The sequence below is a fragment of the Gadus morhua genome, chromosome 22 (genome assembly GCF_902167405.1).
Source record: "Gadus morhua chromosome 22, gadMor3.0, whole genome shotgun sequence".
Taxonomy (NCBI): Eukaryota; Metazoa; Chordata; class Actinopteri; order Gadiformes; family Gadidae; genus Gadus; species Gadus morhua.
Genome location: NC_044069.1, coordinates 5,956,124 through 5,982,131, shown reverse-complemented (window position 1 = coordinate 5,982,131; position 26,008 = coordinate 5,956,124). Strand labels below are relative to the sequence as shown.

The window sequence follows — 26,008 nt, the reverse complement described above, 5'->3', positions numbered from 1 at the left end:
TGTGGCGTTTGCTCTCGGTTTTGCAACGTTGCGGTCGTTCCAAACACGGTAAACAAAAACAAAAGATCTTCATCAAGTGGAATGAAAACTTTATTTTGTTCCTTCCCACCCCTCTCCTGGCAATCTGGACATCATCCACCACTCTGTCCGACCAGACAAACGCATAAAAACATTTGTAAAAACGTTCCCTTCCACCACAGCCATTTTTCACAAAGTGTCCTGGTTCATATAAAAACAAAAAAACAAACATGGGTTAGATCAGACATCAGTGACAGAGTCCAGGGCTTTCAGTTTATCGAGTTGTCCCTTTAGTGAAGCAGCCACAACAGAGTTACAGTTAAACAGTCAACCGTTATCAGGGCCTATCCGTGTAAGCAGGCGTCGCAACTGAAAAAGTACTACATGTTTAAGAGTAAAGTTTACACGCACACCCACAACGTGTCATGATCAGACGGTCATCTAAAAGGTCAGTTATGTCTTGTGCAGTACGAACACGTTCGCTCTGTGATGACGGCCAGCAGCAGTCTCGCTGCCGAGACAAGACGGTCTGCGTTAAGTAGTAGCAGTAGTGGAGCCCCCTCACTAAGCCCACTGGACTGTGCATGCCTACAACAACACACATGTACACTACACACACGCATACACGCATACACACACACACACACACACACACACACACACACACACACAGACAGGAGAAAGGGGACGTGAAGCATATTGAACGGCTTATCCTCTCAAACCGAGGGCGGGGCTTCGTGTTGACCAATCAGGTAGTGCAGACTATATGTATATCAGATTATCGAGTGGATGGGCACGCCGGCCCCCTGTGTAACGACCGACCTACAGTGGTCAGCCATGGGTGCGGAGGGGGGGGGGGGGGGGGGGGGGGGGGTGCGGGGGAGAGAGGAGCTGTCCAATTAGAGGCCGGCTTGGCGGGGAGGAAGGACGCCGGTTGGCTGTCCCGGGGTCTAGGAGGCGGGTTCTGTCGGTGTGACTCTTTGGCGGGCGCTCCTGGGCCGAGAGCGAGTGGGGGCGGCGGCCGAACGCTCGGCGGGGGGTCCAGCCGGCTGGGTCTCGGCCTGGGGGGTGCCGGCTTCACCCAGCAGCTCGCGGAGGAACTTGAACTTGGAGAGGAAGAGCTGCCACACCACGTACCAGCCTGGGGGGAGCGAGGAGGGAGGAGGAAGCCAACAACACTGGATGAACCAAACTTATATAACTGGCATACCAAGATGTCAACAATAATAAAAACGCATAGATGTAAATGTCTGGTTTAGTTTTCAGAGGAGTACTGATTAAATGCCTACACTGTACTTGAAGATAGCCATCGGCTGTAAAATCTAGAGGAATGACATAAAAAGAAACTTATTGACACAGGGTGCAAGGGTCAAATCAGCAACATCTGAACGGCCACGTTCAGACTGCTTTCTAGGCCCTCCCTCTCCTTTAAACAGAGTAAAAATAGAAGCAGTCAGGCAAAGGCCTTCTGAACACCGCATGACAGTAATCAGACATAAAGAATTCGAGCGCTACGTTATATCGTGGAGTTTAAAATTCTCAACATCACAGCCTCCTCAGTGGATCAGCCCACCTTAACATTGTAGCAGTCCAGGCCACTGTTAAGCTAAACTAAACGAGTCAGTGAGGCGTGTAGACATCATTGTTGTTCTCTTAAAAATAGACATAAAAACACACTTACCAAAGAGCATGAAGAGCAGCACGCAGACCAGTGTGGCCACAATGACCAGCACTGTGAGCCCCACACTCTGCCACATCTCAGCGCCCATCGAACATGCGGAGAAGCACCGACCAAAACGGGTGTTTCCTCTGGATCAAGAGGAGAGGCCAGCTATGTTGTGGTCGTTCACAGAGAGCCGGTCGCGGCGTACAGCATGGTTAAGAATAGGAGCTAGCTCGCTTAGCTTGGGATCTGCTGACGGCGATGGAGGAACAGCGAACGCATCGCAGTCAGCACACTGTAGCTAAGGCTATCTATAGAGGACCAAACCACGGGGAATAACCTAAAGTCAAGGGGTTTTATCGAAACACCGAAGACCCAAACTAGCTAGATGGTAGAGAACCCCAGTCCTACATATCGTGCGCTACATGTTTGAGGTATGTGAACGTCTGGCCCCGGCTACAGACAACAACAACAAAATTAGGACAACACGCTCACGTCACAGGGTGGCGCCACGACTGCGCCTGCGTGAAATCGCTGCTCGGCGCTTCTGGGTAGTGTAGTCAGGGAGAAATGGGCTTAGCGTAGTCCGTCATTTTTTTCTCGATCTGTCCACAAGATGGTGCAAGTCACCCAGCAGGTGTTCGACATTAACTTGTATTATTATTATTGTCTATTTTGTGTTTTTTATTGCATACATTTGTATCCTACAACTAGCTATTCACTGCTAGTTGTAGAAATACACGGTGACCTTGTTTGTGACATACAACTTGAACATATTGAATAAACAGCGAGTTTGCGCGACTGTGTGAAACTTAAAAACCAAACATCTTCTGTTTCTGCACGTCTCTGGACGGAATAACGCCAACATGAAGCGTGTTCGATAATGCAAAACCTCCGTGTTGAGCGACTGAACTGGTAGGAAACAAATTAGTACGCAATCTCTTACCTTCTAAATGATTCATCGTTTGGAAGCGTTTTGTCGGTGAACTTCCTCCTTGAGACGCGACCGAGGACAGCGCATGCCTGTGGTTGGCTTAATAGTTGTGCGACCAGGCCACAGGTACAGAATTACTAGTTTGGGATATATTGGATGGGATATTGCAGTTATTTGGTGAATTAACTTAACTATATCATCATCCCATTTGCTTTCTGTCAAGGTACCATCAAGTAAATACTGATATCCTAATGAGCATTTACTTGTCAAGGTGAGGGGGTTCAGTTTGAGAAAGGTGATCCAAGATTGTAGCCTATCTGATATGCCTATCTTGATGGTGGAGTTCATCGGTAAAAAATCAATGTGTGAATAAAGCAGGATGAGCTGATGAGGGAATCTGAATGATTTGTGTGTGTGTGTGTGTGTGTGTGTGTGTCCGTTGTAGGAACTTGTATATTTTAACTTAAGGGAGGAGAGTACTGCAACCCTGCAGGAAACATAAAGCTCATCAAACTAAATGTTTAGCTGTGGTTAACGTTCAGATGTTGTTTTTCTCGTGTCCTACCCTAGTTTGCTCTGCGTGTGTTCAAGGTACCACTCAGGTTAAAGCGACTTCAAATGTGTGCTTGTGAACATCTCTACAGTCACTCGTTCAAGAACATCTCACATGAGCCAGCAAAACTCTACTCTGCATGGTTTGGTAACTCCGTCTGGACCAAGATTATTCTTTGCAGCTCACTTGGCGAGGCACTTGGCGAGGCTGATAAGCAGAGCGTCATTGGGGGAAGTCCCATCCCTGTCTTTCTCACCCACATCTAATTGAATCTTGTTCAGCTTGAACAGGATTGTTCCTGCATGAGTCTGACCCATTCAGAGTTATTCTGGCCACTACCGCATCGCTTGGCTAAGGAACTTGCTATCTTTCTCTTTCCTTCTTTTACCTTTTAGTGAAAACTGACAAACTTAAATGAAAAATAGAAAATATAATTTAATTTTTTTTATTGAGTATGTTATAAAAACAAAAACAATGTATAAGCCTGCAGTAGTAAGGAAGGCCCAGTCACATGCTGACAGGACCAAACCAGAATGTAGGAACCCAAGAAGAGGTGTTTGTCACAACTGGAATAAAAGAAGAGTCATAGGAGTAGACAATATTTAAAGGTGTGTGTGTGTGTGGGGAGGGGGGATTGTGCTATTGGGTGTTCAGCAAAAAACATACTTGTACAGACACGCCTCTTGTGGGAACATGGAAGGGGGAGAATGTGCAGTTGTGTGGACACTGTGTCCTGTCTTCCAGGGGTTCACAGAGTTCAGCCACGATGCGTACAACAAACTAAATAAGCTAAAAACGTACCAAGTTGAAACTGGAGGCTACCACACTTAACATTACAAATAGTCCAAGGACAAGGGCCCTTACATACACAGTGAACACAAACTGCTTCAATGTCCCATGGGGCATTGAAGCATAGCTATACAAATAAAGAGGACTAAACTTGACTAGCTAATCCATCAAACGCAAAACATTTAAAACGTGTCAAAGGGTAAGGCAACCCTTTCAAACGTTCCTCGATTGGGCAACATGCCTACAAATGTCAGAATACTTCCTCCTTCCTCCTGAACCCCAAGGAGTTCCTAAACCCACTTGGCACTCGGCCCCCGATTAAAGATACAATTTGCATCAACAGTCGACTCATATGGCCCTCGATCCCCGGGGGACAACCTGTTATCTAATATAGTTAACAACATAAATTCGTTCCAAGTAGAACCGGTGTACAGTGCTAATACATAACACATTTCGCCACGATACAGTGACGACAAACGACAGCTTTGTAACCGAGGCTCGTACGGCCTGTGGATCCCATGAGGACCAGGGTCCCCCGAGTCCTGAGACCCCTATCTCCTGGCCCGGTCCTGGCCCTGCAGCATGATGATCTCGGCCACCAGCACCTGGGGGTCCAGCACGTGGGGGTACATCTCCATGGCCTGGTCCACCAGCCGGCTGTTGAAGATGGCCAGGAGCTTCTTCCTCACCGTCTCCCGCCCGCCACCGGGCGGGCTGGGCGGCGCCGGGGGCTGGTGGTAGCCCCAGGGGGCGGGCCTCTCTCCAGGCAAGGTGTACGGACCCGCCGGCGAGTACGGATCCGACCAATAGTCCGCCTCCGCGGGCTGGAAGGCCATTCGGTTCTGGAGGTCCGTGGATTGGCTGTGCGCGTGCATGCTCCTCGGATACGGGGTCCCACCGTATCCGAGGTAACGGGGAGGGCCGTAGGCCATCGGGTCTGGGGTGTGGGCACCGGCGGGCGGCCCCGTGCTGTGATTCTGAAAAGGACGGTGAGGTTGGTGGTGGTGGGGGTGGTGGTGGGGGGTGGCGGGGTTCGCCTGGGATGGGGGGGGGTGCGAGCAGCAGCTGCATGGCCGCATGTTAGCCGGGTAGTACAGGGGTTCTTGGCTAAGCACCGGGTGGCTAAGCCCGTAGCCCTCCCCGTAGCGCCAGCCCCCGTGTTCCCAGGAGACGTCGGTGGACTGGTTCTCTATGGAGCCCAGTCCGGAGTCCAGCTGTACCTGGGATCCAGTGGACCTCAGGGGCTCCCTGTCACCAGGAGGCGGCGGGCACGCCTTCTCCTTCCTGGCGGGCTGTCTTCTGCCGCTCGGGGCACCTCCGTTGACCACAACGTTTTCACTCACGGGGCCTTTCCTGGAGGCGCTGCTGGGCTGGTGGTGCAGGGAGAGCTTCTGAGCCATCTCCTCCTCCAGGGAGAGGCACTGGGACGACCCAGAGGCCAGAGAGCCCCCAGAGGAGAGGGACCCGGGTCTGTGGTGGGACGACGGGGACTTGGCCCTCTCCCGCAGTTCATCGGCCAGGGCCAGGTTGGACTGGGGGCCTCTGTCTGGATGGAGGAACTTACACTTGATCCCATAGGTGCACTTCCTCCCTGAATGAAGACAAACGCACGTGACGGTTTAACACCGGAACACCAACACAAACCCCCCGTTTCCTCGCCTCCCCACGGGGATAGCCAGCCAGGGGGTGAGCGTTGTGGTGCACTGCTCACCCCCTGGCGGCCGTGCATCACCCAGGTGTCTACTAATCACCAGTAATGGGCTCTTGAGTGAGGCCTTTGAGTGGCTTGAAAAGCACCACATTAACGAAAATAGTGCACAGTGTACTCACAAGAGAATGGCAGTTGTCTGAGAACGACCAAGTGTCGGTGTCCTCAACACAACCAAGTGTTAACGGATGTAGACCTCATCACCATAAATGTTGTGCGGTATGCTAGTCCACCAAGAGGAAACCCTTTTTACGTCGTGTGACCATGTCCTCACCATACGGGCAGGGGTGTTTCTTGGCCATCTTTGGAACCTTCCGGAGAAAGTTGTCCAGGGTGGGACCGTGGCGACCCAGGGGGTCATCTGGAACGATGAACCTGACGGGAGGAATCCAACCCGCACGTCAAGCTAAGTCGGGGTACGACTGACGTACTCCGTCGTTATGTCGTCATGCTTTTATTCTGAGGTCAGAGGGGAGCAGCACTCACTTGTCGTTGACGAAGAAGTACATGAGCAGGCTCTGCTCGATGAAGCGCCTCCACTCGGGGTTCTCTCCCTGGAGGTCGCGGTACGTGTCGTTGGACACGACGATGCCCGTCGACTGGTGCGCCAGCTTGACGATGAAGCGGTCGTCGTAGCACACCACGCGCTTCCCCGCCACGCGGCGGGACGGCGTGAACACCACGATCTTCTTCTTCTCCAGGTCGCGCAGGATGTGCTGGTCTTCACGGATTTCCAAAGATGGGTTCACATAACGGATTTTATTATTAATGTTTACAGTGAATTCAAATTCATGTCCTTAAGCAGCAGGTTGGAGGGTGAGGGCAATGTGCTCCGAGAAAACCACAGGTCGACATCAGGGGAATCGAACCCAGTAACTTTGCGCAAGGAGTTGAACACCCTAGCTACACTATTCTGCACTTTGAACAGTTAAAGTTTATGCTTGAACATTGATACGTTAATTAATTCACAAATTGTGAGCGTTCTCACCGCTGAGAAGCAGTTTCAGTTTTTTGCCAAAGGGCATAACCGCCAAGGGAATTAATACAAACATTTATATCTTTACGATTTGGTAGCATGCCAAAAAATGTCACGATAGTGTTTACTTTTCCAGCATAGGCTGTTGAATACAGATTGTACTTTGTGGAAGCACTTCTAGTTGAAAGAAATGTGGATGTACTGGATAAAAATAAGATTGATTCATGGGTAATTTCCTGTTTGTGCTTCCCTGACAGACAATTTCCTCAGTGAAAACCCAGTTAATTTCCTTTACTTTAGATGTAGAGTTGAGATAATGTTTGATCTGATTACAACGACCCACACGCTAAAATGAATATGCATACGTCCATTAGTGAGGCAGGTCCAATATGACTGAAGGATGTTGGACACCAAAACACACTCCAATAATGTAGCATTTAACGTTACATTAACAATGTAATGTTTGTGAGGTTTTATTTGCAATTACTTTGAAAATTCCTATGATTCTCTTTACTTTCTGCTAAATGTTCTGTGCTTTTCTCTGTGACACCAATATTTCCCAGGAATGGAATTAATGAAGTATCTTCCAGTATGAGCTGGCGGCCATATTGGATCCAAAGTATGGCTGCTAGCTGAAGTAGGCCTATTGGAGGCTCTTTACTGGCTCACCTGAGATAGGGACATCTGGGCGCGATGGCTCCTTCCTCCACGACGGCACGAAGACGATGATGTCCGAGTGGCCTCGTTCCAGGAAGAAGTTGACAGCCAACTGAATCCCCAGACAGGAAAACACTTCCTTGTTCCCGTGGCTGAAAGCGTGATGGGGAAGATTGGAGGAAGCAAAATTGCATTGATTTAAGGAAGGGGAATTTTTGGTCCAAATTATTCACACTCCATTGCAGCCATCCCTTTTGTTTAGTAATGGCTGTGGCAGGTTTTCCCAGAAGAAAGGCTCTGTGTTCGATTCCTACCTGTAGGCTTAGAAGCCCATACGTGAGGAGTATCTTGGTGACTTGTATCTTAATCCACTATAAACACTTTGGACAAAAGGGAGTTTCATAAATGACTCAAGGGTAAAACCTGTAAAACCAACCCTTGTAGGTTGGATAAGCCCAGGTTTTTATTAAATATAATTAAAATAATTTGTTTGTCTTCCCTGGTGATGTTACATAGTGCAAGTTCAAGTTGCGCAGTGCAAAAAAGTACACAAAAGGCTTGGAGTAAGTGTAGGAATATATCCCAGAGCATGTTTGACACCATAACCACTTTATTTGTATGACTTTACTGTTCATAAAGACATTATAAACATGACTTTACTGTTCATAAAGCTATTATAAAGACACGACTCTACCGTAGCGGTTTACCCTCCACAGACCAAAGCCTTCCTCCATCTACTGTCCCGAACGGGACACAAACAGTTCAAAGACGCAGGTCGTAAATAGTATGGGAAGAACAACGCGCCCTATTCTCTCAGGGCTTGCTGCGGTTCAATGCTGGATCAAACCCTAGTCGACCGCGCCAAGAGGCGGAGCTATTTGCACGGGCTTGGAGGCATCGACTCGTGAGAGCTGACAACGTGACACAATGCGGTCAGGCCTGTTCCCGTGCCTCAGTGCAGACAGGGCTGCTGCCCGCGAGAACACACGGCGCTGACGCAGAAGAGGACACGGAGAGAGGAACACGGATTTGCATGCAGAGATTTGCATACCGGCGAGAGCGGAGGGTTGGGCGGGCCCGCGGACGTACCTGTCCCTGCGCGCCGAGACGAAGAGGAGGCGGATGACGGCTGCGGGCGGGGGATGAGTGAGTGACAGAGTGATTGAGTGAATGACTAGGCGTTAATGCGTGTGTTAGTTGGACTGAGCCGAGGAGGATGAGGCCTGGGGGGGAAGCGGGTGTGTGACAGCGTGACAGAGAGTTTATGTGTGAGTGTTTGACTGTACGAATAGTAGAGAGGGGGGGGGGTGCACACTTGGGGTCCGTTCTGTAATGCATCTTGTGTGAGATGTAAACGTTTGCGTAAACGACGAGACAGATACTAAACTGAAGATATTGTATATATATATACTGTATATTATCAACCTTTCTTTTTATTCCCACAGATTACATCTCAGACAGCAAGGTGTTTGCTTTCAACGACACTTAACGTATGAAAGAGGGGACGACTTGCCATGTGTGCTCGGTTTAAACATTAAAACCCTTCATGCATCAGTTCATTTTAGTTAATGGTGTGGTGGTGGCATTGTAGTGCTTGCGTCATGGGCCTGGTATTTACTATTGAGTCATACACACAGCATACATACAGTTATTATGCAAAGCGTGTATTCAGACGTCAGGGTGTAGAATCTCAACAGATACATAGGGTACAGATACAATAGGAGACTGAACCCAGAACCGTATGGCTTATGGCTGTTCTCAATTAATATCAGCACTCGTTGATGTAAAGGAAACTAAATGAGAGTTAAAAGAATAGTGATATTACCTTAAAGGGGCACTGTGTACAATTTAGTGGCATATGCACTCTTTAAAATTGGAATTAAAAGTACATTTTGGCGTATTATTGTGTTATCCCATGAAAAAAGGAATCGTGTTCTCGCTTCCTTGGAATGAGCCCTCAATATACGTGCTCTTCCATAGGGGCTGGCAGGCTGCCATTAATACAAGCCCAGAACTTTTTGAATTCAATCCAAAAAAAAGCACTTTAAGCGAAGAGTTCTTTAGGGTAGGAGGGTGTGTTATGCCCATGCCTACGGCCAATTTTTTAATCCTATAATTATTATAAATGGGTGTGTGTTCTTAATCATCCATATTTTGAAGATGTACTTTTTTTTTAGTTTGGATCCATGTGTGAGGAATTTAAAGTAGGCTATCACTCTAACAAGAGTAACAGTTGCGATACAACTGCACATCATGCTATCGAAAGCCACCTATCGTGCAAGTAAACATTGGCTTGTAGCGCCAACTGCAATTGAGATGAATGATCAATACATAGGCCTAGCAGATAGCGGTAATTAATGATCGCTGAATGTAGTTTACAATTGTGGACACTGTAAGAGGACTGCGCAAGGGCGTAAGTTTGGTCTGAGCTTTTTTCACACACACACACACACACACACACACACACACACACACACACACACACACACACACACACACACACACACACACACACACACACACACACACACCAGGCAAGGGCGTAAGTTTGGTCTGAGCTTTTTTCACACACACACACACACACACACACACACACACACACACACACACACACACACACACACACACACACACACACACACACACACACACACACACACACACACACACACACACACACACACACACTAAATGAAATAACGTATGACGCACGCCTGACTTCAACTTTGTTCGATGCATTATCTGCTGGTGCATATGCAGTAAAACATTTAGAATAGCACCAATTGTACACATCTGCTTGGTAAGCAAAGACAAAGATTCCGTTCTCCTATTAAATTATAAAACAGATCAGTCGCAAAAGACGGGGGGGGGGGGTAGAGGTGTTGCAACGCAGCGATATCAACATGAGTAGTTCTAGCTGGAGAAGGGCATTTATTCATTCTATTGAAGTCTACGCAATACTATTGTATAGCCTACTATTGTTGTTTTTATAATTGCCATTTCGCTATTTTCCTCAAATGCATGCGCTGAGAATAGTCACTGTTTGTGCGTGCGTGAGTGTGTCTGTTAGGTTATCTGGATTATATAGGATGTAGCAAGCATGTGATAACCAGTGATAACCAGATAAGACAGGGAAAACCACAAACAGCTGACCATCATGGGAGAGAAGGTGATGCAGGCCGCATTAAACGAAGACGGGGAGAGATGATGCGATATACGAGAAAGACGCAGAGGATCTCTCCTCACAAGAAATCTACGCCCTTGCGTCGAGGAACGTGTCACTTGGTTCAGTTGGTTGTGATCTCTAACTTCACCGCCTGTTTCTACTACTTTTTAAAAAGAAGGCTGGTGAATTTACAAGTGATAGATATAATTATGATTATAGGCCTACTCTATATTTCTCCCATGTACCTCAAGGAATTAACATGAGGGAAATCAAGTTGAAGCAAAGCACAAAACAGAAAAGGATATTAGTTTATTAACCTCATGGCCACGTTGCTTCCGTCGATAACGATGGGCCTCAGCGCTTCGGCGAGGCTCTCTACCCCCTCCTCCTGGAACTCGGGGCCCTCTGGATCCCTGCTGCTGCCCCTCCGGGTCCCCGGCTCAGATACGCAGCTGCTGCTGCTGGGGCTGGAGGTCCTGGTCAGCGCCGTCTCTTCTTCGTGCGCCTCGGGGCTCGCCCCCGTCCGCACCAGCTCCCCCAGAACCCGGTCCGTGTCCGCGCCGAACTTGTTCATGACGGCGCGCACCTGGGCCGCGGAGTAGCCCAGCTTGCGGAAGAAGTCGATCTGGTTTTCTCCGTTGACGAGGAGGGAGTTGGCCGGGGAGCAGGCGGGTGAGCCGCGTTGCATGCGGTCACTGATTGGAGGAGTTCCCGGGGTACGATACCCGGGGTTGTGGAGCTTGAGGTCCATTCAGGTGGACCGGAGGACCCGGGGTTGTTCAGCACATGCCTGCCTTGCTCCTGTCCTTCGGGAAGTGTTATCCACACACTGGTGCTGCTGTAGGGTGGCGGCGATTGATCATGTTGGTTTGTCTGGGACCGTCCCGTCAATGTGTCACACCTGTCAGCAAATGGACTTCAATAAAGAAAATACATCATAAAACCTATCAGACTCAAAAATACTGATGAAATAAACCACATTCACACCTTTAACACTAACTAATATGATGTATAGAGACAGTAAAACATGGGATGCGTCGGTTGGTTTTGAAGCCTATTCGTCTACTTATTCACACGCAGGGTCTTAAATATGTAAATTAAGACTAAAGGTAAACAGACAATTCCTTCCAGTATTAAGAGGTAATGTTAGAAACTTACCGTAATATTTATAACCATCCAACTATAGGCTACACGGCGTCGCCTTTGTTGTGCGTCCTTTTCGACTCACATACACGCACACAAGGGTCTGAAAGTCTCCCAACGCCGACGCGGTTTTTTGATCTGATAAAGAGCACGTCGGCGATGATTTCTTGATCTCAGAGGAGTGTGTGAGAGCGACAGGAGTAAATTGGGGTAGAAGGAACACCGGAGCAAAAGAGGTTGGGCCGGTACGCATGTGTCAGGAACGCCTTTTAAGAAAACAACGCTGGAAGATATTATTATATTTCTTTCAGGTTGTATTGACACACTCACGTGAACTCTCACTCTCAAACACACACACACACACACACACACACACACACACACACACACACACACACACACACACACACACACACACACACACACACACACACACACACACACACACACACACACACACACACACACACAAATCAATAGTGTTGTTGATGGCATTATACCCAATACGATACACAAAGAGACACTGTATTTTTTTTTAAATAAGAAGCCGTACTTGCTCATAATCACAACTTTATTTGGTCTTTTGTTTTATGAATTTAGCCACAAGACCTTTTTTGCCGACGAATCATCTTTTTCATCTCATGGCATTTTCGTCTCCGGAGATGCACGTCTTGCACCGATTCGGTGTACCGGACTGGGATCTGGGGGGGAACTGGGAGCCCAGGTTGTGGATGCTGGGAGGCTGGTGGGTCTGGCTGTGACCCGCCTGGGTCAGGGTTAGAGAGCTCCGGGGCTGGGAGAGGGTGGGCTGCAGGCTGGTCCTGGAGGATAAGACCCGGTTGGGCTGTCGGCTCTTCGGTTGGGTGCAAAACCTGCACTGACCCTGGGGGATCTGGATCGGGATTAAGGGACAGTTCGGACGTTTCCAAGGAGAGGGTCTCTCTATCAGAATCAGAGCCGGGTTCTGTTGTGGTGTGTGTCTCGTCCCCAGAATTGGATGCTGATACTGTTGTGGTTTGTATCTCTTCCTCAGAATTGGATGCTGGTTCTGTAGTAGTTTGTATCTCCTCCTCAGAATGGGATTCTGAATCTGTTGTGGTTTGTATCTCCTCCTCAGAATGGGATTCTGAATCTGTTGTGGTTTGTATCTCCTCCTCAGAATGGGATTCTGAATCTGTTGTGGTTTGTATCTCCTCCTCAGAAAGGGATTCTGAATCTGTTGTGGTTTGTATCTCTTCCTCAGAGTTGGAGCCTGGTTCAGAGATTTCAAGATCTACGATTGAATCGAACCCTGTTGCTGTTGTGCTGGTTATCTCCTCTACAGGTTCAGACTCCGGTTCTGTTGTTTGTATCTCCTCTACAGGTTCAGACTCCGGTTCTGTTGTTTGTATCTCTTCTACAGGTTCAGACTCCGGTTCTGTTGTTTGTATCTCTTCTACAGGTTCAGACTCCGGTTCTGTTGTTTGTATCTCTTCTACAGGTTCAGACTCCGGTTCTGTTGTTTGTATCTCTTCTACAGGTTCAGACTCCGGTTCTGTTGTTTGTATCTCTTCTACAGGTTCAGACTCCGGTTCTGTTGTTTGTATCTCTTCTACAGGTTCAGACTCCGGTTCTGTTGTTTGTATCTCTTCTACAGGTTCAGACTCCGGTTCTGTTGTTTGTATCTCTTCTACAGGTTCAGACTCCGGTTCTGTTGTTTGTATCTCTTCTACAGGTTCAGACTCCGGTTCTGTTGTTTGTATCTCTTCTACAGGTTCAGACTCCGGTTCTGTTGTTTGTATCTCTTCTACAGGTTCAGACTCCGGTTCTGTTGTTTGTATCTCTTCTACAGGTTCAGACTCCGGTTCTGTTGTTTGTATCTCTTCTACAGGTTCAGACTCCGGTTCTGTTGTTTGTATCTCTTCTACAGGTTCAGACTCCGGTTCTGTTGTTTGTATCTCTTCTACAGGTTCAGACTCCGGTTCTGTTGTTTGTATCTCTTCTACAGGTTCAGACTCCGGTTCTGTTGTTTGTATCTCTTCTACAGGTTCAGACTCCGGTTCTGTTGTTTGTATCTCTTCTACAGGTTCAGACTCCGGTTCTGTTGTTTGTATCTCTTCTACAGGTTCAGACTCCGGTTCTGTTGTTTGTATCTCTTCTACAGGTTCAGACTCCGGTTCTGTTGTTTGTATCTCTTCTACAGGTTCAGACTCCGGTTCTGTTGTTTGTATCTCTTCTACAGGTTCAGACTCCGGTTCTGTTGTTTGTATCTCTTCTACAGGTTCAGACTCCGGTTCTGTTGTTTGTATCTCTTCTACAGGTTCAGACTCCGGTTCTGTTGTTTGTATCTCTTCTACAGGTTCAGACTCCGGTTCTGTTGTTTGTATCTCTTCTACAGGTTCAGACTCCGGTTCTGTTGTTTGTATCTCTTCTACAGGTTCAGACTCCGGTTCTGTTGTTTGTATCTCTTCTACAGGTTCAGACTCCGGTTCTGTTGTTTGTATCTCTTCTACAGGTTCAGACTCCGGTTCTGTTGTTTGTATCTCTTCTACAGGTTCAGACTCCGGTTCTGTTGTTTGTATCTCTTCTACAGGTTCAGACTCCGGTTCTGTTGTTTGTATCTCTTCTACAGGTTCAGACTCCGGTTCTGTTGTTTGTATCTCTTCTACAGGTTCAGACTCCGGTTCTGTTGTTTGTATCTCTTCTACAGGTTCAGACTCCGGTTCTGTTGTTTGTATCTCTTCTACAGGTTCAGACTCCGGTTCTGTTGTTTGTATCTCTTCTACAGGTTCAGACTCCGGTTCTGTTGTTTGTATCTCTTCTACAGGTTCAGACTCCGGTTCTGTTGTTTGTATCTCTTCTACAGGTTCAGACTCCGGTTCTGTTGTTTGTATCTCTTCTACAGGTTCAGACTCCGGTTCTGTTGTTTGTATCTCTTCTACAGGTTCAGACTCCGGTTCTGTTGTTTGTATCTCTTCTACAGGTTCAGACTCCGGTTCTGTTGTTTGTATCTCTTCTACAGGTTCAGACTCCGGTTCTGTTGTTTGTATCTCTTCTACAGGTTCAGACTCCGGTTCTGTTGTTTGTATCTCTTCTACAGGTTCAGACTCCGGTTCTGTTGTTTGTATCTCTTCTACAGGTTCAGACTCCGGTTCTGTTGTTTGTATCTCTTCTACAGGTTCAGACTCCGGTTCTGTTGTTTGTATCTCTTCTACAGGTTCAGACTCCGGTTCTGTTGTTTGTATCTCTTCTACAGGTTCAGACTCCGGTTCTGTTGTTTGTATCTCTTCTACAGGTTCAGACTCCGGTTCTGTTGTTTGTATCTCTTCTACAGGTTCAGACTCCGGTTCTGTTGTTTGTATCTCTTCTACAGGTTCAGACTCCGGTTCTGTTGTTTGTATCTCTTCTACAGGTTCAGACTCCGGTTCTGTTGTTTGTATCTCTTCTACAGGTTCAGACTCCGGTTCTGTTGTTTGTATCTCTTCTACAGGTTCAGACTCCGGTTCTGTTGTTTGTATCTCTTCTACAGGTTCAGACTCCGGTTCTGTTGTTTGTATCTCTTCTACAGGTTCAGACTCCGGTTCTGTTGTTTGTATCTCTTCTACAGGTTCAGACTCCGGTTCTGTTGTTTGTATCTCTTCTACAGGTTCAGACTCCGGTTCTGTTGTTTGTATCTCTTCTACAGGTTCAGACGCCGGTTCTGTTGTTTGTATCTCTTCTACAGGTTCAGACGCCGGTTCTGTTGTTTGTATCTCTTCTACAGGTTCAGACTCCGGTTCTGTTGTTTGTATCTCTTCTACAGGTTCAGACTCCGGTTCTGTTGTTTGTATCTCTTCTACAGGTTCAGACTCCGGTTCTGTTGTTTGTATCTCTTCTACAGGTTCAGACTCCGGTTCTGTTGTTTGTATCTCTTCTACAGGATCAGACTCCGGTTCTGTTGTTTGTATCTCTTCTACAGGTTCAGACTCCGTTTCTGTTGTTTGTATCTCTTCTACAGGATCAGACTCCGGTTCTGTTGTTTGTATCTCTTCTACAGGTTCAGACTCCGGTTCTGTTGTTTGTATCTCTTCTACAGGTTCAGACTCCGGTTCTGTTGTTTGTATCTCTTCTACAGGTTCAGACTCCGGTTCTGTTGTTTGTATCTCTTCTACAGGTTCAGACTCCGGTTCTGTTGTTTGTATCTCTTCTACAGGTTCAGACTCCGGTTCGGTTGTTTGTATCTCTTCTACAGGTTCAGACTCCGGTTCGGTTGTTTGTATCTCTTCTACAGGTTCAGACTCCGGTTCTGTTGTTTGTATCTCTTCTACATGTTCAGACTCTGGTTCTGTTGTTTGTATCTCTTTTACAGAATCAGACTCTGGTTCTGTTGTTTGTTTCTCTTCTACAAAATCTGAACCTTCTGTCTTGGTTTGTATCTCTTCTGAGGAATCAGATTCAGATTCTGTTTTGGTTTGTATCTCTTCGTCAGATTCTGACCCTGCTTTTGTAGTAGTTTGTATCTTTTCTGTGGAATCGGACCCTGGTTCTATTGAAGTAGGTGTCTCTTCCATCACATCTATCCCTGATTCTGTTGTGGTTTGTATCTCTTCTCCAGAATCGGACCCTGATTCAGTTGTTGTTTGTATCTCTTCTCCAGAGTCTGACCCTGATTCAGTTGTGGTTGGTGTATCAGCTTCATGTTCAGAACCGCGTGCTGGATCAGTTGTCGACTCTAGATTTTCATCAATCCCTCTAATTGTTATGTCCCAAATTGGTCCATCATGTGGTCCAGGGGGCATTACCACAGTTGTAGTAACCATCTCTTCCTCAGTATCAGACCCTGATACTGTTGTAGTAACCCTCTCTTCATCGGAATCAGACCATGATTCGGTTGTAGCAACCATATCATCCTCAGAATCTGAACCTGGTTCTGTTGTACTTGTTATCTCTTCTACAGAATCGGACTCTGGTTCTGTTGTTTGTATCTCTTCTGCAGAATCAGACCCTGCTTCCATAGAACTGTGCGTCTCTTCCACCACATCGGACGCTGGTTCAGTTGAGGTTTGAATCTCCTCTAAGGAATCAGACCCTTGTTCAGTCATGATTCGAGACCCTGCCAACGTGCCATCATCCTTCTCAGGGCCAGATATTACATGGTCAGGCCCTCCTGCGTCTCCCGTCCCTCCACAAACACAGGGATTGATTTCTATAATGTTCTTGATGAGCTCAGAGCTGGGGAAGTTCATGGTAATCACTCCCAGGCAGCCCATAAGGGAACCAATCCTCTTGTATCCCAGAACCATGTCATTAAGGTAACTGTTGAAGCCTCTGGCCACCATTTTGGGGCTGGTTAAGATAGACGACGCCGTTGTATCAGTCAGAACAACATGGCGGTCGCAAATACTTTCAGCGATCCACAGATATTCCTTCACTTTAGTCACCTGGTCCTCAAAGCTCTTAAACTTGTGGTCATTTGGGAAGCCGGGCTCGTGGTAAACAATACCCGTGCTGAAACTGTCACTTTGAACCAACACAATCTTACCCCGGGCTTGTTCAAGGCTGGGAACAGAGAGTTCTGTCCACACTTGAGCCGTGTGCTGCCTGACCAGGTGAAGTATCAGCCCTTCGATTATCTTACGGTACGCTCCGTGCAGCGTTAGTCTTAGCAGCACTGTCTCGCTGGCATGCGTCTCTAGGAAGTCCAAGGCTGTCTTCATTACTTCGTCCAGTTCAGTTTTTTGCCACAACATCCAGAACCCGTCTCGGACGTCAACGCTCTGGTGGGTGAGGAACCAATTCCCGACATGGATGTCGAAGTATCGCAGCCCGGCTTTGAGTTGCGTGCCGAAGGACCAGACTTGACATATCATGTGGGGGCCCCCGTGGAGGGTGAGGCTCTCGTACGTTCCCGGGATGGAGAGAGTGGAAAGGGGTGTGTCGTCAGGGATGGACTCCATCCAGTTCAGGTTGTAGGAACCCTCGTTTAGATAATCGTCGTCGTTGAAGCCCGTCTCTGAGCATGAGGTGAGGGCTGCAACAATTCTGGGCAGAGGGACACAGATAGGGAGAGGGGGAGAGAGAGAGAGAGAGAGAGAGAGAGAGAGAGAGAGAGAGAGAGAGAGAGAGAGAGAGAGAGAGAGAGAGAGAGAGAAAGATGAAAACTCACAACTTTCCTAATTAAAGTTGAGCCTATATTTCAGACCATTGTTAATACATAATTTAACAAAATCATTATAATTAAAAGAAAAACATGCAAAGAAAAGATTTGTAAGAATTCTCTGACGTAATATACTGCAAATACTGCAATATGTTATGATGATTACATTCGCTTCAGATATAACAATCATCGAGATACTTACAAAGGCAGAACCCAGGGGTACCGATAAATACCCATTTTAAGTCTGCCGAACCGTCCGTAGTCCGGGTAACCAAGGGTAAAATGTCTTCCTCCGACTTTCTATCTGCGTGACATCAGTTGTTCCTCAGTCATTTCATCATTCGCTGACGTCCTACGGTCAAGTCCGGAGACACCTCAGTCATGAAGCCGGCAGTGTGGTCACACAGCGTCGGAGGAGACTGACCCGTCCCTGGAGATAGGCCGCCATTTGCATCTTTGGACCTCGTCATCTTTCACTACGAGAGAGCGAGACAACGTGGAGACAGGAGGAACAGATAGGGCGGCGTGGACATAGTAAAACCTGTGAGAGGTGTAAGACGAGATAGTGAGTTAAATGAAGGCTTATGGAAATAACTAGGGCTGGGCAACAATTAAAAGATTTCATCGCGATTAATTGTATTGGTGAGTAAACTCGCATTAATCTCACTTTTAAAATTCTATTTTAAATCCACTCCCATTTAAGTTAAATGAGTTTATCAAATGGAATGACACATTATCATTCATACCAAATGTACTTAATAAGCAAAAACTAGACCAAGTGATCTTGAGAGTTTTATTGACTCACTCAGTGTGGGTTGAATATGAAACTTACGGAACACCACAGATTTGGGAATTGTAAACAGGCAGTTAATTAGTACAATTGTAAACCAACAGTTACTACAAGTGTAGTTTAATTCAAATAAGTAGGGCCACAGATTTGGGAATTGTAAACGGGCTTTCACTTACTGCAATTGTAATCAGACAGTCACTTCCTACAAGTGTAATTTAATGTAAAGTCTCTCGCTGTAGGATAGTGAACACAAGGTAGGATGTGCACACGAAGGGGACCAAACCCAAGGTCTATCAACTCGGAGTACACGCCAACCCCACCACTGGGAACAAGTACACCATCTGATCCTTTTTGATACAGTGCCATGAAGTGTCCCATGATGACATGTATGTCTTTAAGATATCAATCCCAAAGAGACACGACCCCTTCAAGTGTCCTGCGTCCGTCTCCCTCTCTGATTGGCTGGGCCGGGCTTCAGAAGTCATACTTAGGTGGACCAATCAGCTTATAGACTGGCTGTCGCTAATCCTTCGGCCACCTGGACCTTCTTAACGAGGCTAGCCGTCGCTGTGTGTGTGTGTGTGTGTGTGTGTGTGTGTGTGTGTGGTACGTGTGTGAGTGTCAGTTGTTTAAAGGCATGCGTTGGTATTTTGGTATTTCCTCCAACACTTGAAGCGATGGCATCTGTGCATCCCGTCACGGAATGAATGAGATTGAACTGCAGCTGATTTGCCTACGACAACCATCCGTACAAGACTTGAGTACGGGCTGTGGATCCTAGCTGCCTGGCTCACACACACACACACACACACACACACACACACGCGCAGCCATGTCTATGAGGACTCTGCCGCTGGTTTTTATCAACATGGGAGGAGAAATGCTTTACATACTGGACCAACGGCTTCAGGCTCCCAACAAGGCTGGGGACTGCCCAGAGAAAGGTACAGAGGAGAGAGAGAGAGAGAGAGAGAGAGAGAGAGAGAGAGAGAGAGAGAGAGAGAGAGAGAGAGAGAGAGAGAGAGAGGCACACACACACCTCACAAATTCCATGCAACGTTTAAATTAGTCAAGGATAATTTGATTTGGCAATATATCCTTGCATGACAAACGTTTTTTGTAGAATTTGCATTTGCAAAATGCAAATGCACACACACCCTTGGGCATACCTAAGCCTTTCAAAACATTACAACACGTTTTTTTCCAAAAGCCACTCTGTTTTTGTGCATTATCACACGGTTGCAGGGGTCTGGTCGGAACAGGACAGAAAAAGAGGTATGTCGGTCTCTACTCAACTATTGTTTTTATAGTTAGCTGTTATAACTATCAGTAGTTATAGCTACAATCCATAAACATCTCCACACAGAATACTATGATTGCCCCCCCCCCCCCCCCCCCCCCCCACAGTGATGGTCACCATCATCAGGACCATGTTCAGTAAAGACTTCATGGACCAGCTCTTCAAACCGCAGCCGTTGTACTCCCACCGGACGCTAAAGACGGTGCTGACGCGGTTAGCGCACACCTCCATCATGAGACTCAGCCCCGCCAGCATGGACAGGGTGGGTCCCGCCATGAGATCAACGCGGCCATTTTGTACAAAGTCACGTACAAAGACGATCGCTTTCAACGAATAGTCTCCCAAAGTCCCATAGTCAACACTAGTCTCTTACTACGTCACCAGTCCTTTACCGTGTTTTTCTGGAACCCGGTTGTAGTCTCAAGCAGCATGGACAGGGTAGGTCCTATGAGCTAAATGCGGCCATTTTGTTCCCGCGCAAAGACACAATCATTATCAACGAATATTCTCCCAAAACACATGACCACGTCTTCCCTAGCGTCTTCCTTTACTGTGTATTGTTCTGGAATGTGTTATGGGCTACACCAGTCGATAAAATGTTCTAATTTAAAACATGTTTTTCGTAGCTCTACGAGCTGATGGCCATGGCGTTCAAACGCCAGCTGGTCCTGTGTCCCCGGCCCAGGGACCTGCTGCTCATCTCCTACAACCACCTGGACTCGGTCAGGAGGTTCGTGGAAGACACCCCCAACGTCCTGAACCAGGTGGACGAGACGCAGCGCCGGATCATCGAGGTGCGCAGGGAGGGCGTTGTTCGACAACAGTGCTGAACTAAATGCGTCACATCATCAGTTGTGTTACATTCACACTTTTGTAAAATTACTACCAAGAAAACAAGAAAAAAAAAAGAGAGAAAAGAACACGAGCACAAGATTTGTAAAATAGCCCAAAAGCGCCCCCTGCCTGGTTCTTCTATGGTCGCCTAAATGGACCTGAGGTGAAGTTATGAGAACGCCCATTGATAAGAAAGACCAGACAGGGAAGAGATGTGCTGAAGGACGGCGATTGCATTTCTAACCCATAACCATTTTACAGCTCTGGCATCACCTTCAAAATTCCTCAGGATATTTAGGCCCTGCTGCTTGAAAGGGGAAGCCTGACTACGACTAAGACTGGATTCACCCCAGGATTCTCCCGGGGGAATCCAGTCTTAGTTGTTTTTTTTGTGTCGTGTGTGTGTGTGTCAGTGTCACGTGTGTGTGTGTGTGTGTGTGTGTGTGTGTGTGTGTGTGTGTGTGTGTGTGTGTGTGTGTGTGTGTGTGTGTGTGTGTGTGTGTGTGTGTGTGTGTGTGTGGTTCTAGGTGTACACAACCCTGTCTGACGCTGAACTTCAACTTCTAAGGCAAACACTGCTCATTTTCCTCCAGGACATGCACATTCGAGTGAGTCTTCTGCTCTGCTAAAACTGCTTTAACTTGGTTAAACTCAAACAGATTCTGTTTCACGGCATCTGTGTGTGTGTGTGTGTGTGTGTGTGTGTGTGTGTGTGTGTGTGTGTGTGTGTGTGTGTGTGTGGAAATCTAGGTTGATGAAACCATCTATTGTCCAAAAGGAAATAAACAGACACACACACACACACACACACGCTGTGTGTCTGTTTATTTCCTACGAATAATCGAATATCAGTAAGGGTTCATCATTAACCAATGAGCAGTGATTATCACACACGCATACACAAATACAGCAGACCTAGGCTTATTGTTTCCACAGTAAAGTGTTTTTGTGTGTCCAGGTGTCGTTCTTCCTGAGGGATAAGGTGCAGAACCCAAACGGGCGGTTCGTGCTGTCCCGGTCGGGCCCTGTGCCTCCCGGGACCGAGGTTCCGGGGATGATACGGTAAGGGAAGGGTCCGCAAAGCCCCCCCACAGGGAACTGAACCATGCAGACTATTAAATAAAAACCTCCCAACTCGTTCCAATTCAAACTGTAGATGTCCAGACTGTGTTAGAATTGTTAATTAAATTTTGAAAGATGTGGACTATTGAATAATTTTACTCGCATGGTATATTTCTATTTCATGGATATATTATTTTTTTTGTACATAGACGTATGGCTGATTTTTCCCTCTTATTTGAATCATATTCTACCTCGTTTGATTTGCTCTTGCTCTTTTGCGGCTGCAAAACCTGAACTTAAAACCTTTTTAAATGAAAATCTGTTCCATGTCATCACCACAGTATTTGTATTGTTTGACATTGAATCTTATTTCTGTGTTTCCCTCCCACTTCTCGGTAAACTATGCCTCGGGACGTTTGGACGTGCGCTTCCTGTTGTGACAGGATGTTGGACAGCAGAGGGCGGGAGGTGAAGAGGGCCCACTTCCCCTCGGGGGGAAGTTACTCCAGCCCGGAGAGGGAGGGCTCCTTCTCCCTCCATGGAGACAGAGTCACCAGACTGGGCACCAACATGTAGGTCTCCCTCACACCACACACTAGAGAACAGTTACCACCACGCTCTTATCCACGGGCTCCTGATCCCAGCTAGAGGCCTCACTGAGCACCTTCAATCGCTGTTTTCGTCCCTCAGTCGCTAGGATCCTTCAATAGAAACACAATAGAAACGTCCAGATCAAGATAATGAACTCGCTCAAGACTCGAGTTGTTCAGAGTTCACCTAGACTCTGCAAAGCATCCCCCCTTACCCCCATCCCCCTCTTACGTACTAATTGTATGTTGCACGTCCTTACACTTAATAGTACTTGGTCAACCTAACAATTGTTAGTGCGAGGCACGTGTTTCTACTAACATCCTTACTGTACCGACAGCGATATATGGTTTTCTCTGACTTCTGACTAAATGTACTTATTGTAAGTCGCTGGACAAAAGCGTCTGCTAAATGTAAATGTTAATTAATAAAAACACGGAACGAGATAACGAACTTGCATATTTTAAAGAAGTTCAGCTTCATTAACCGGTTTGTTTTAATGATGATGATGTTTTTTATGCGTCTACTCTGACGCACTACGCAGTGAGAGTCGGAAGCGATTTCCAAAACAGATCTAATCCAACCTGTAGTCCTCTGACCTCGGTCGTGAAAGGGGTTCCTTGTCCTCCCTCAGACGTCACCTGAGATAAATACCTCTGCCAAGAGGCTACATGCAAATGTCTCCCGGCACTCATTGATGGCAGCAGGCGGACTGCGCTGTCATTCTTGGCATTGTCTTCGTGACCCTGGGGTTTTCTGCTTCTGATGGTTTTATAGATACGGCGTGAGCCAAGAGGGAGAGACACACGCAAACAGGAGCTGCGCCGCCAAGGTGCCACGCACACACACACACACACACCAGTCTGTTTAGCGTCTACCTGCAGTACCACAGGACTCTGATTGCATACATTATTTATTTAGATCATATAGTACATCGACTTCTATCTAGTTTGTTAATTCCCTCCTACACTTCACATTTTCCTTTGTATTCCATTGGATTAAACTTGGTTTAAATTGTGCTTTATAAATATAAATACACCATGTACGTATAATATATATTTATAGAATTTTTTGAAGCGTGCATAATTAAAAACAATTACTTAAAAAAAAAACTGGAGGTGGAGGAAGGTGGTTCACTGTAACACTGTACCAAGAGGTGGAGGTAGGTGGTGGTTCTGTACCAAGAGGTGGAGGTAGGTGGTGGCTCACTGTAACTCACTGTACCAAGAGGTGGAGGTAGGTGGTGGTTCTGTACCAAGAGGTGGAGGTAGGTGGTGGTTTACTGTAACTCACTCCACCAGGAGGTGGAGGTAGGTGGTGGTTCTGTACCATAAGGTGGAGGTAGGTGGTGGTTTACTGTAACGCACTCCACCAAGAGGCGGAGGTAGGTGGTGGTTCTGTACCAGGAGGTGGAGGTAGGTGGTGGTTCTGTACCAAGAGGTGGAGGTAGATGGTGGTTCTGTACCAGGAGGTGGAGGTAGGTGGTGGTTCTGTACCAAGAGGTGGAGGTAGATGGTGGTTCTGTACCAGGAGGTGGAGGTAGGTGGTGGTTCTGTACCAAGAGGTGGAGGTAGATGGTGGTTCTGTACCAGGAGGTGGAGGTAGGTGGTGGTTCTGTACCAGGAGGTGGAGGTAGGTGGTGGTTCTGTACCAAGAGGTGGAGGTAGATGGTGGTTCTGTACCAGGAGGTGGAGGTAGATGGTGGTTCTGTACCAGGAGGTGGAGGTAGGTGGTGGTTTTCTGTAACTCACTCCACCCGGTCCGTGCTACAGGGCAGCCCCAGCCCTCGCCCCCTGGCCTCGGAGGAGCTCAACCTGCTGGCCCGTCTGATGGGGGGCCTGGAGGTCCTGCAGAGGCCCGGGTCCGACCCAGCCTACCGGGTCAACCTCTTCACCATGGACCCAGGGGAGGAGGAGGAGGAGGCGTGAGCGGAGCTATTTAAAACTCTATAGCTCAGGTTAAAGCTGCCGTCTTCTATTTTTTGCTCCACTCACTTTCATTTGATTCAAATATTTTCTGATTGAGCATCATGGTTCATTAATTAATCATGAGTTGTTTGACTATTGCCCATTGCAGTGGATCCGCATGCATGAGAACCGTGAGACTCAATCAAAAGTGGAGCGAGAAAAAACATTGCTTGTTGCAGCTTTAGTTTTACAGTTGCAACGTCATGTTACCATAATAACCCTATAACGTTAAAGGTTAACATCTCTTCCTCTTGGTTTCTCCAGTGAGCCAGGGGAATCATTTGGGGATGTGGTCACCATCCAGGCCACGCCGGTAAAGCACCTCACCTTTAATAAAACCCTGCTACGGTCCGCTGTACAGCCAGTGCAAATCCCTCTCATCCTGATGTCTGTCTATGCACCTTGTTCACCGGGTGGCCATCTTGGTTAGCTAGTTGGGGGAACCTTCTAGGATCTTTGGAAACAATGTCTACTCCATGCATTGTTTGTAGTTCGGCTAGCATTTAGAATGCAATTCCATCGAGGTGGTTGGTTTCCCCAAAGATTCTAGAAGGTTCCCCCATCCCACTCAACTAGCCAATATGGCCGCCATGTGAATGAGGCCTATTAAGCCGTCGAAGCAGATGCTTTCACAGAAGCCTCTCGATGGTTTGTTTGTGTGTCGTCAGGACGCCCAGGCTAGCAGTGAGCTAGCCAGGATAGCGGAGGTGTTCACGGACCAGCACCAACCGACAGAGGAACCCTGCGGCTCCAGCAGTAGCAGCAAGGGGGCAGACCTGCTAGCCCTCATGGACACCTGCTAGCCGTCATGGACACATGCTAACAACGCGGCCCAGTGCTAGGTGTAACATTAGCCACAGGGCTAATTCAGTTAGCAGCCTGAACGCGGCGTTTGGTTCCCCAGTACCCAGCCAGCGTTTAGAATGGTCTATCCACCCGCCCACTTTTCAAACCCATGGTGGTCCTATAGAATACTGTATACTATTTTTAATGTGCTGTAAATATGTTCTCTCATATTCTGTAATTTATTGAGCCAGTTGCACAAATATTTGCAAGGTAGAAAATCTGAAGGTATTTTATTTATAAAATATACCCAATCACGTGTGACTTGTTATAATTTTTTAGCAATTTGCTTGGAAATTCCTCATTATACCTTAATACATATAAACACATTTTGAATATCTGTATTTGTAATATCACGCACCGTAGTCCTTCATGTCGGTACATGGAGATGGTCGCTAGAGGGCGCTGTAGTACATCAACTACAGGAACATGTGACGTCAGCACAGTCTCTTCCTCGCTGGTCATCTGTTTTGGTTTTGAGCGGCGAGCTTTCCCCTCGATCATCACAACAGTGTCAAACAAGCGTTGATGCTCTGACGAATAACAGGTAACTTTACTTTTAGCTTTTGATGTGCGGTTAACACCATATTCTGGGACCGAGGGGTGTAGTGTTGCTGGCTGTGCAGGGAACCTTTAGCAAGTATATTAGCCACATTCAGGAAGGACGTCCCACTGAAAACCATGCAACAATAAAGTGAAACCAGGCAAAGTGATCTATAAACCAAAGTTATCCTCATAATAGGAGTTGTGTGTATGGACCTTCTCATGCACAACCGAAGTTGCTTGCGTATTAAACTAGTCATCCAAGGACGTCTTATTTGATGTGCTTCCAGCGCAAAGCAGTTCAAATGTCCACGTGTCCCTCTGACAGTAGGCCTACTTTAGTAAACAAACGTACCATA

The 26,008-nt window shown here is 47.2% G+C and overlaps 5 protein-coding genes across 8 annotated transcripts in view; 2 read left to right on the top strand and 3 right to left on the bottom strand.

Annotated features, from left to right (window-relative positions):
- Nucleotides 1-72: 72 nt before the first annotated feature.
- Nucleotides 73-2,188, bottom strand: smim13 (small integral membrane protein 13). Its single transcript, XM_030347397.1, has 2 exons — nucleotides 1,700-2,188; nucleotides 73-1,159 (listed from the first exon to the last, which is right to left on the bottom strand). The coding sequence occupies exons 1-2, from the start codon at nucleotides 1,785-1,787 to the stop codon at nucleotides 969-971; spliced, it is 279 nt and encodes a 92-aa protein (XP_030203257.1). The 5' UTR covers nucleotides 1,788-2,188; the 3' UTR covers nucleotides 73-968.
- A 1,395-nt stretch (nucleotides 2,189-3,583) lies between these two features.
- On the bottom strand, nucleotides 3,584-13,046 carry zc3h12ab (zinc finger CCCH-type containing 12Ab). Of its 2 annotated transcripts, none has more exons than XM_030347396.1 (6): nucleotides 11,623-13,046; nucleotides 10,782-11,380; nucleotides 7,311-7,450; nucleotides 6,152-6,386; nucleotides 5,940-6,040; nucleotides 3,584-5,548 (listed from the first exon to the last, which is right to left on the bottom strand). In XM_030347396.1, the coding sequence occupies exons 2-6, from the start codon at nucleotides 11,213-11,215 to the stop codon at nucleotides 4,509-4,511; spliced, it is 1,950 nt and encodes a 649-aa protein (XP_030203256.1). In that variant the 5' UTR covers nucleotides 11,216-11,380; nucleotides 11,623-13,046; the 3' UTR covers nucleotides 3,584-4,508. The 2 variants fall into 2 exon arrangements, with proteins under 2 accessions (XP_030203256.1, XP_030203255.1); XM_030347395.1 differs by having other exon boundaries at nucleotides 10,782-11,365.
- On the bottom strand, nucleotides 12,242-18,362 carry LOC115536053 (uncharacterized). Its single transcript, XM_030347711.1, has 3 exons — nucleotides 17,925-18,362; nucleotides 15,856-17,607; nucleotides 12,242-12,428 (listed from the first exon to the last, which is right to left on the bottom strand). The coding sequence occupies exons 1-3, from the start codon at nucleotides 17,957-17,959 to the stop codon at nucleotides 12,242-12,244; spliced, it is 1,974 nt and encodes a 657-aa protein (XP_030203571.1). The 5' UTR covers nucleotides 17,960-18,362.
- A 735-nt stretch (nucleotides 18,363-19,097) lies between these two features.
- oscp1a (organic solute carrier partner 1a) lies at nucleotides 19,098-25,363 on the top strand. Of its 2 annotated transcripts, XM_030347796.1 has the most exons (11): nucleotides 19,098-19,456; nucleotides 19,758-19,787; nucleotides 19,920-20,074; nucleotides 20,439-20,606; nucleotides 21,174-21,254; nucleotides 21,605-21,708; nucleotides 22,152-22,280; nucleotides 23,074-23,128; nucleotides 24,069-24,220; nucleotides 24,528-24,576; nucleotides 24,932-25,363. In XM_030347796.1, the coding sequence occupies exons 1-11, from the start codon at nucleotides 19,345-19,347 to the stop codon at nucleotides 25,064-25,066; spliced, it is 1,170 nt and encodes a 389-aa protein (XP_030203656.1). In that variant the 5' UTR covers nucleotides 19,098-19,344; the 3' UTR covers nucleotides 25,067-25,363. The 2 variants fall into 2 exon arrangements, with proteins under 2 accessions (XP_030203656.1, XP_030203655.1); XM_030347795.1 differs by lacking the exon at nucleotides 19,098-19,456 and having other exon boundaries at nucleotides 19,500-19,787.
- A 137-nt stretch (nucleotides 25,364-25,500) lies between these two features.
- lsm10 (LSM10, U7 small nuclear RNA associated) overlaps nucleotides 25,501-26,008 on the top strand; it is a 1,313-nt gene continuing 805 nt past the window's right edge. Inside the window, exon 1 of one of the 2 annotated variants that reach the window (XM_030347804.1) lies at nucleotides 25,501-25,653. The gene's annotated coding sequence lies outside the window, so the exon portion shown is untranslated. The remainder of the gene's footprint in view (nucleotides 25,654-26,008) is intronic. The other variant, XM_030347803.1, reaches the window with a different exon arrangement.

Coding starts and splice junctions, on each gene's coding strand:
- smim13 (XM_030347397.1), bottom strand. CDS start 1,787: ATGGGCGCTGAGATGTGGCAGAGTGTGGGGCTCACAGTGCTGGTCATT. Junction 1,160..1,699: donor GCTGCTCTTCATGCTCTTTG/GTAAGTGTGTTT, acceptor CGCTCCCCCCAG/GCTGGTACGTGGTGTGGCAG.
- zc3h12ab (XM_030347396.1), bottom strand. CDS start 11,215: ATGGACCTCAAGCTCCACAACCCCGGGTATCGTACCCCGGGAACTCCT. Junction 6,387..7,310: donor CCCAGATGTCCCTATCTCAG/GTGAGCCAGTAA, acceptor AAATCCGTGAAG/ACCAGCACATCCTGCGCGAC. Junction 6,041..6,151: donor TACTTCTTCGTCAACGACAA/GTGAGTGCTGCT, acceptor TCCTCCCGTCAG/GTTCATCGTTCCAGATGACC.
- LOC115536053 (XM_030347711.1), bottom strand. CDS start 17,959: ATGGGTATTTATCGGTACCCCTGGGTTCTGCCTTT. Junction 17,608..17,924: donor TACCCCTGGGTTCTGCCTTT/GTAAGTATCTCG, acceptor CCCTCTGCCCAG/AATTGTTGCAGCCCTCACCT. Junction 12,429..15,855: donor ACAGAACCGGAGTCTGAACC/TGTAGAAGAGAT, acceptor CTTATCCTCCAG/GACCAGCCTGCAGCCCACCC.
- oscp1a (XM_030347795.1), top strand. CDS start 19,616: ATGACAAACGTTTTTTGTAGAATTTGCATTTGCAAAATGCAAATGCAC. Junction 20,075..20,438: donor GCCCCGCCAGCATGGACAGG/GTGGGTCCCGCC, acceptor TGTTTTTCGTAG/CTCTACGAGCTGATGGCCAT. Junction 21,255..21,604: donor TCCAGGACATGCACATTCGA/GTGAGTCTTCTG, acceptor TTGTGTGTCCAG/GTGTCGTTCTTCCTGAGGGA.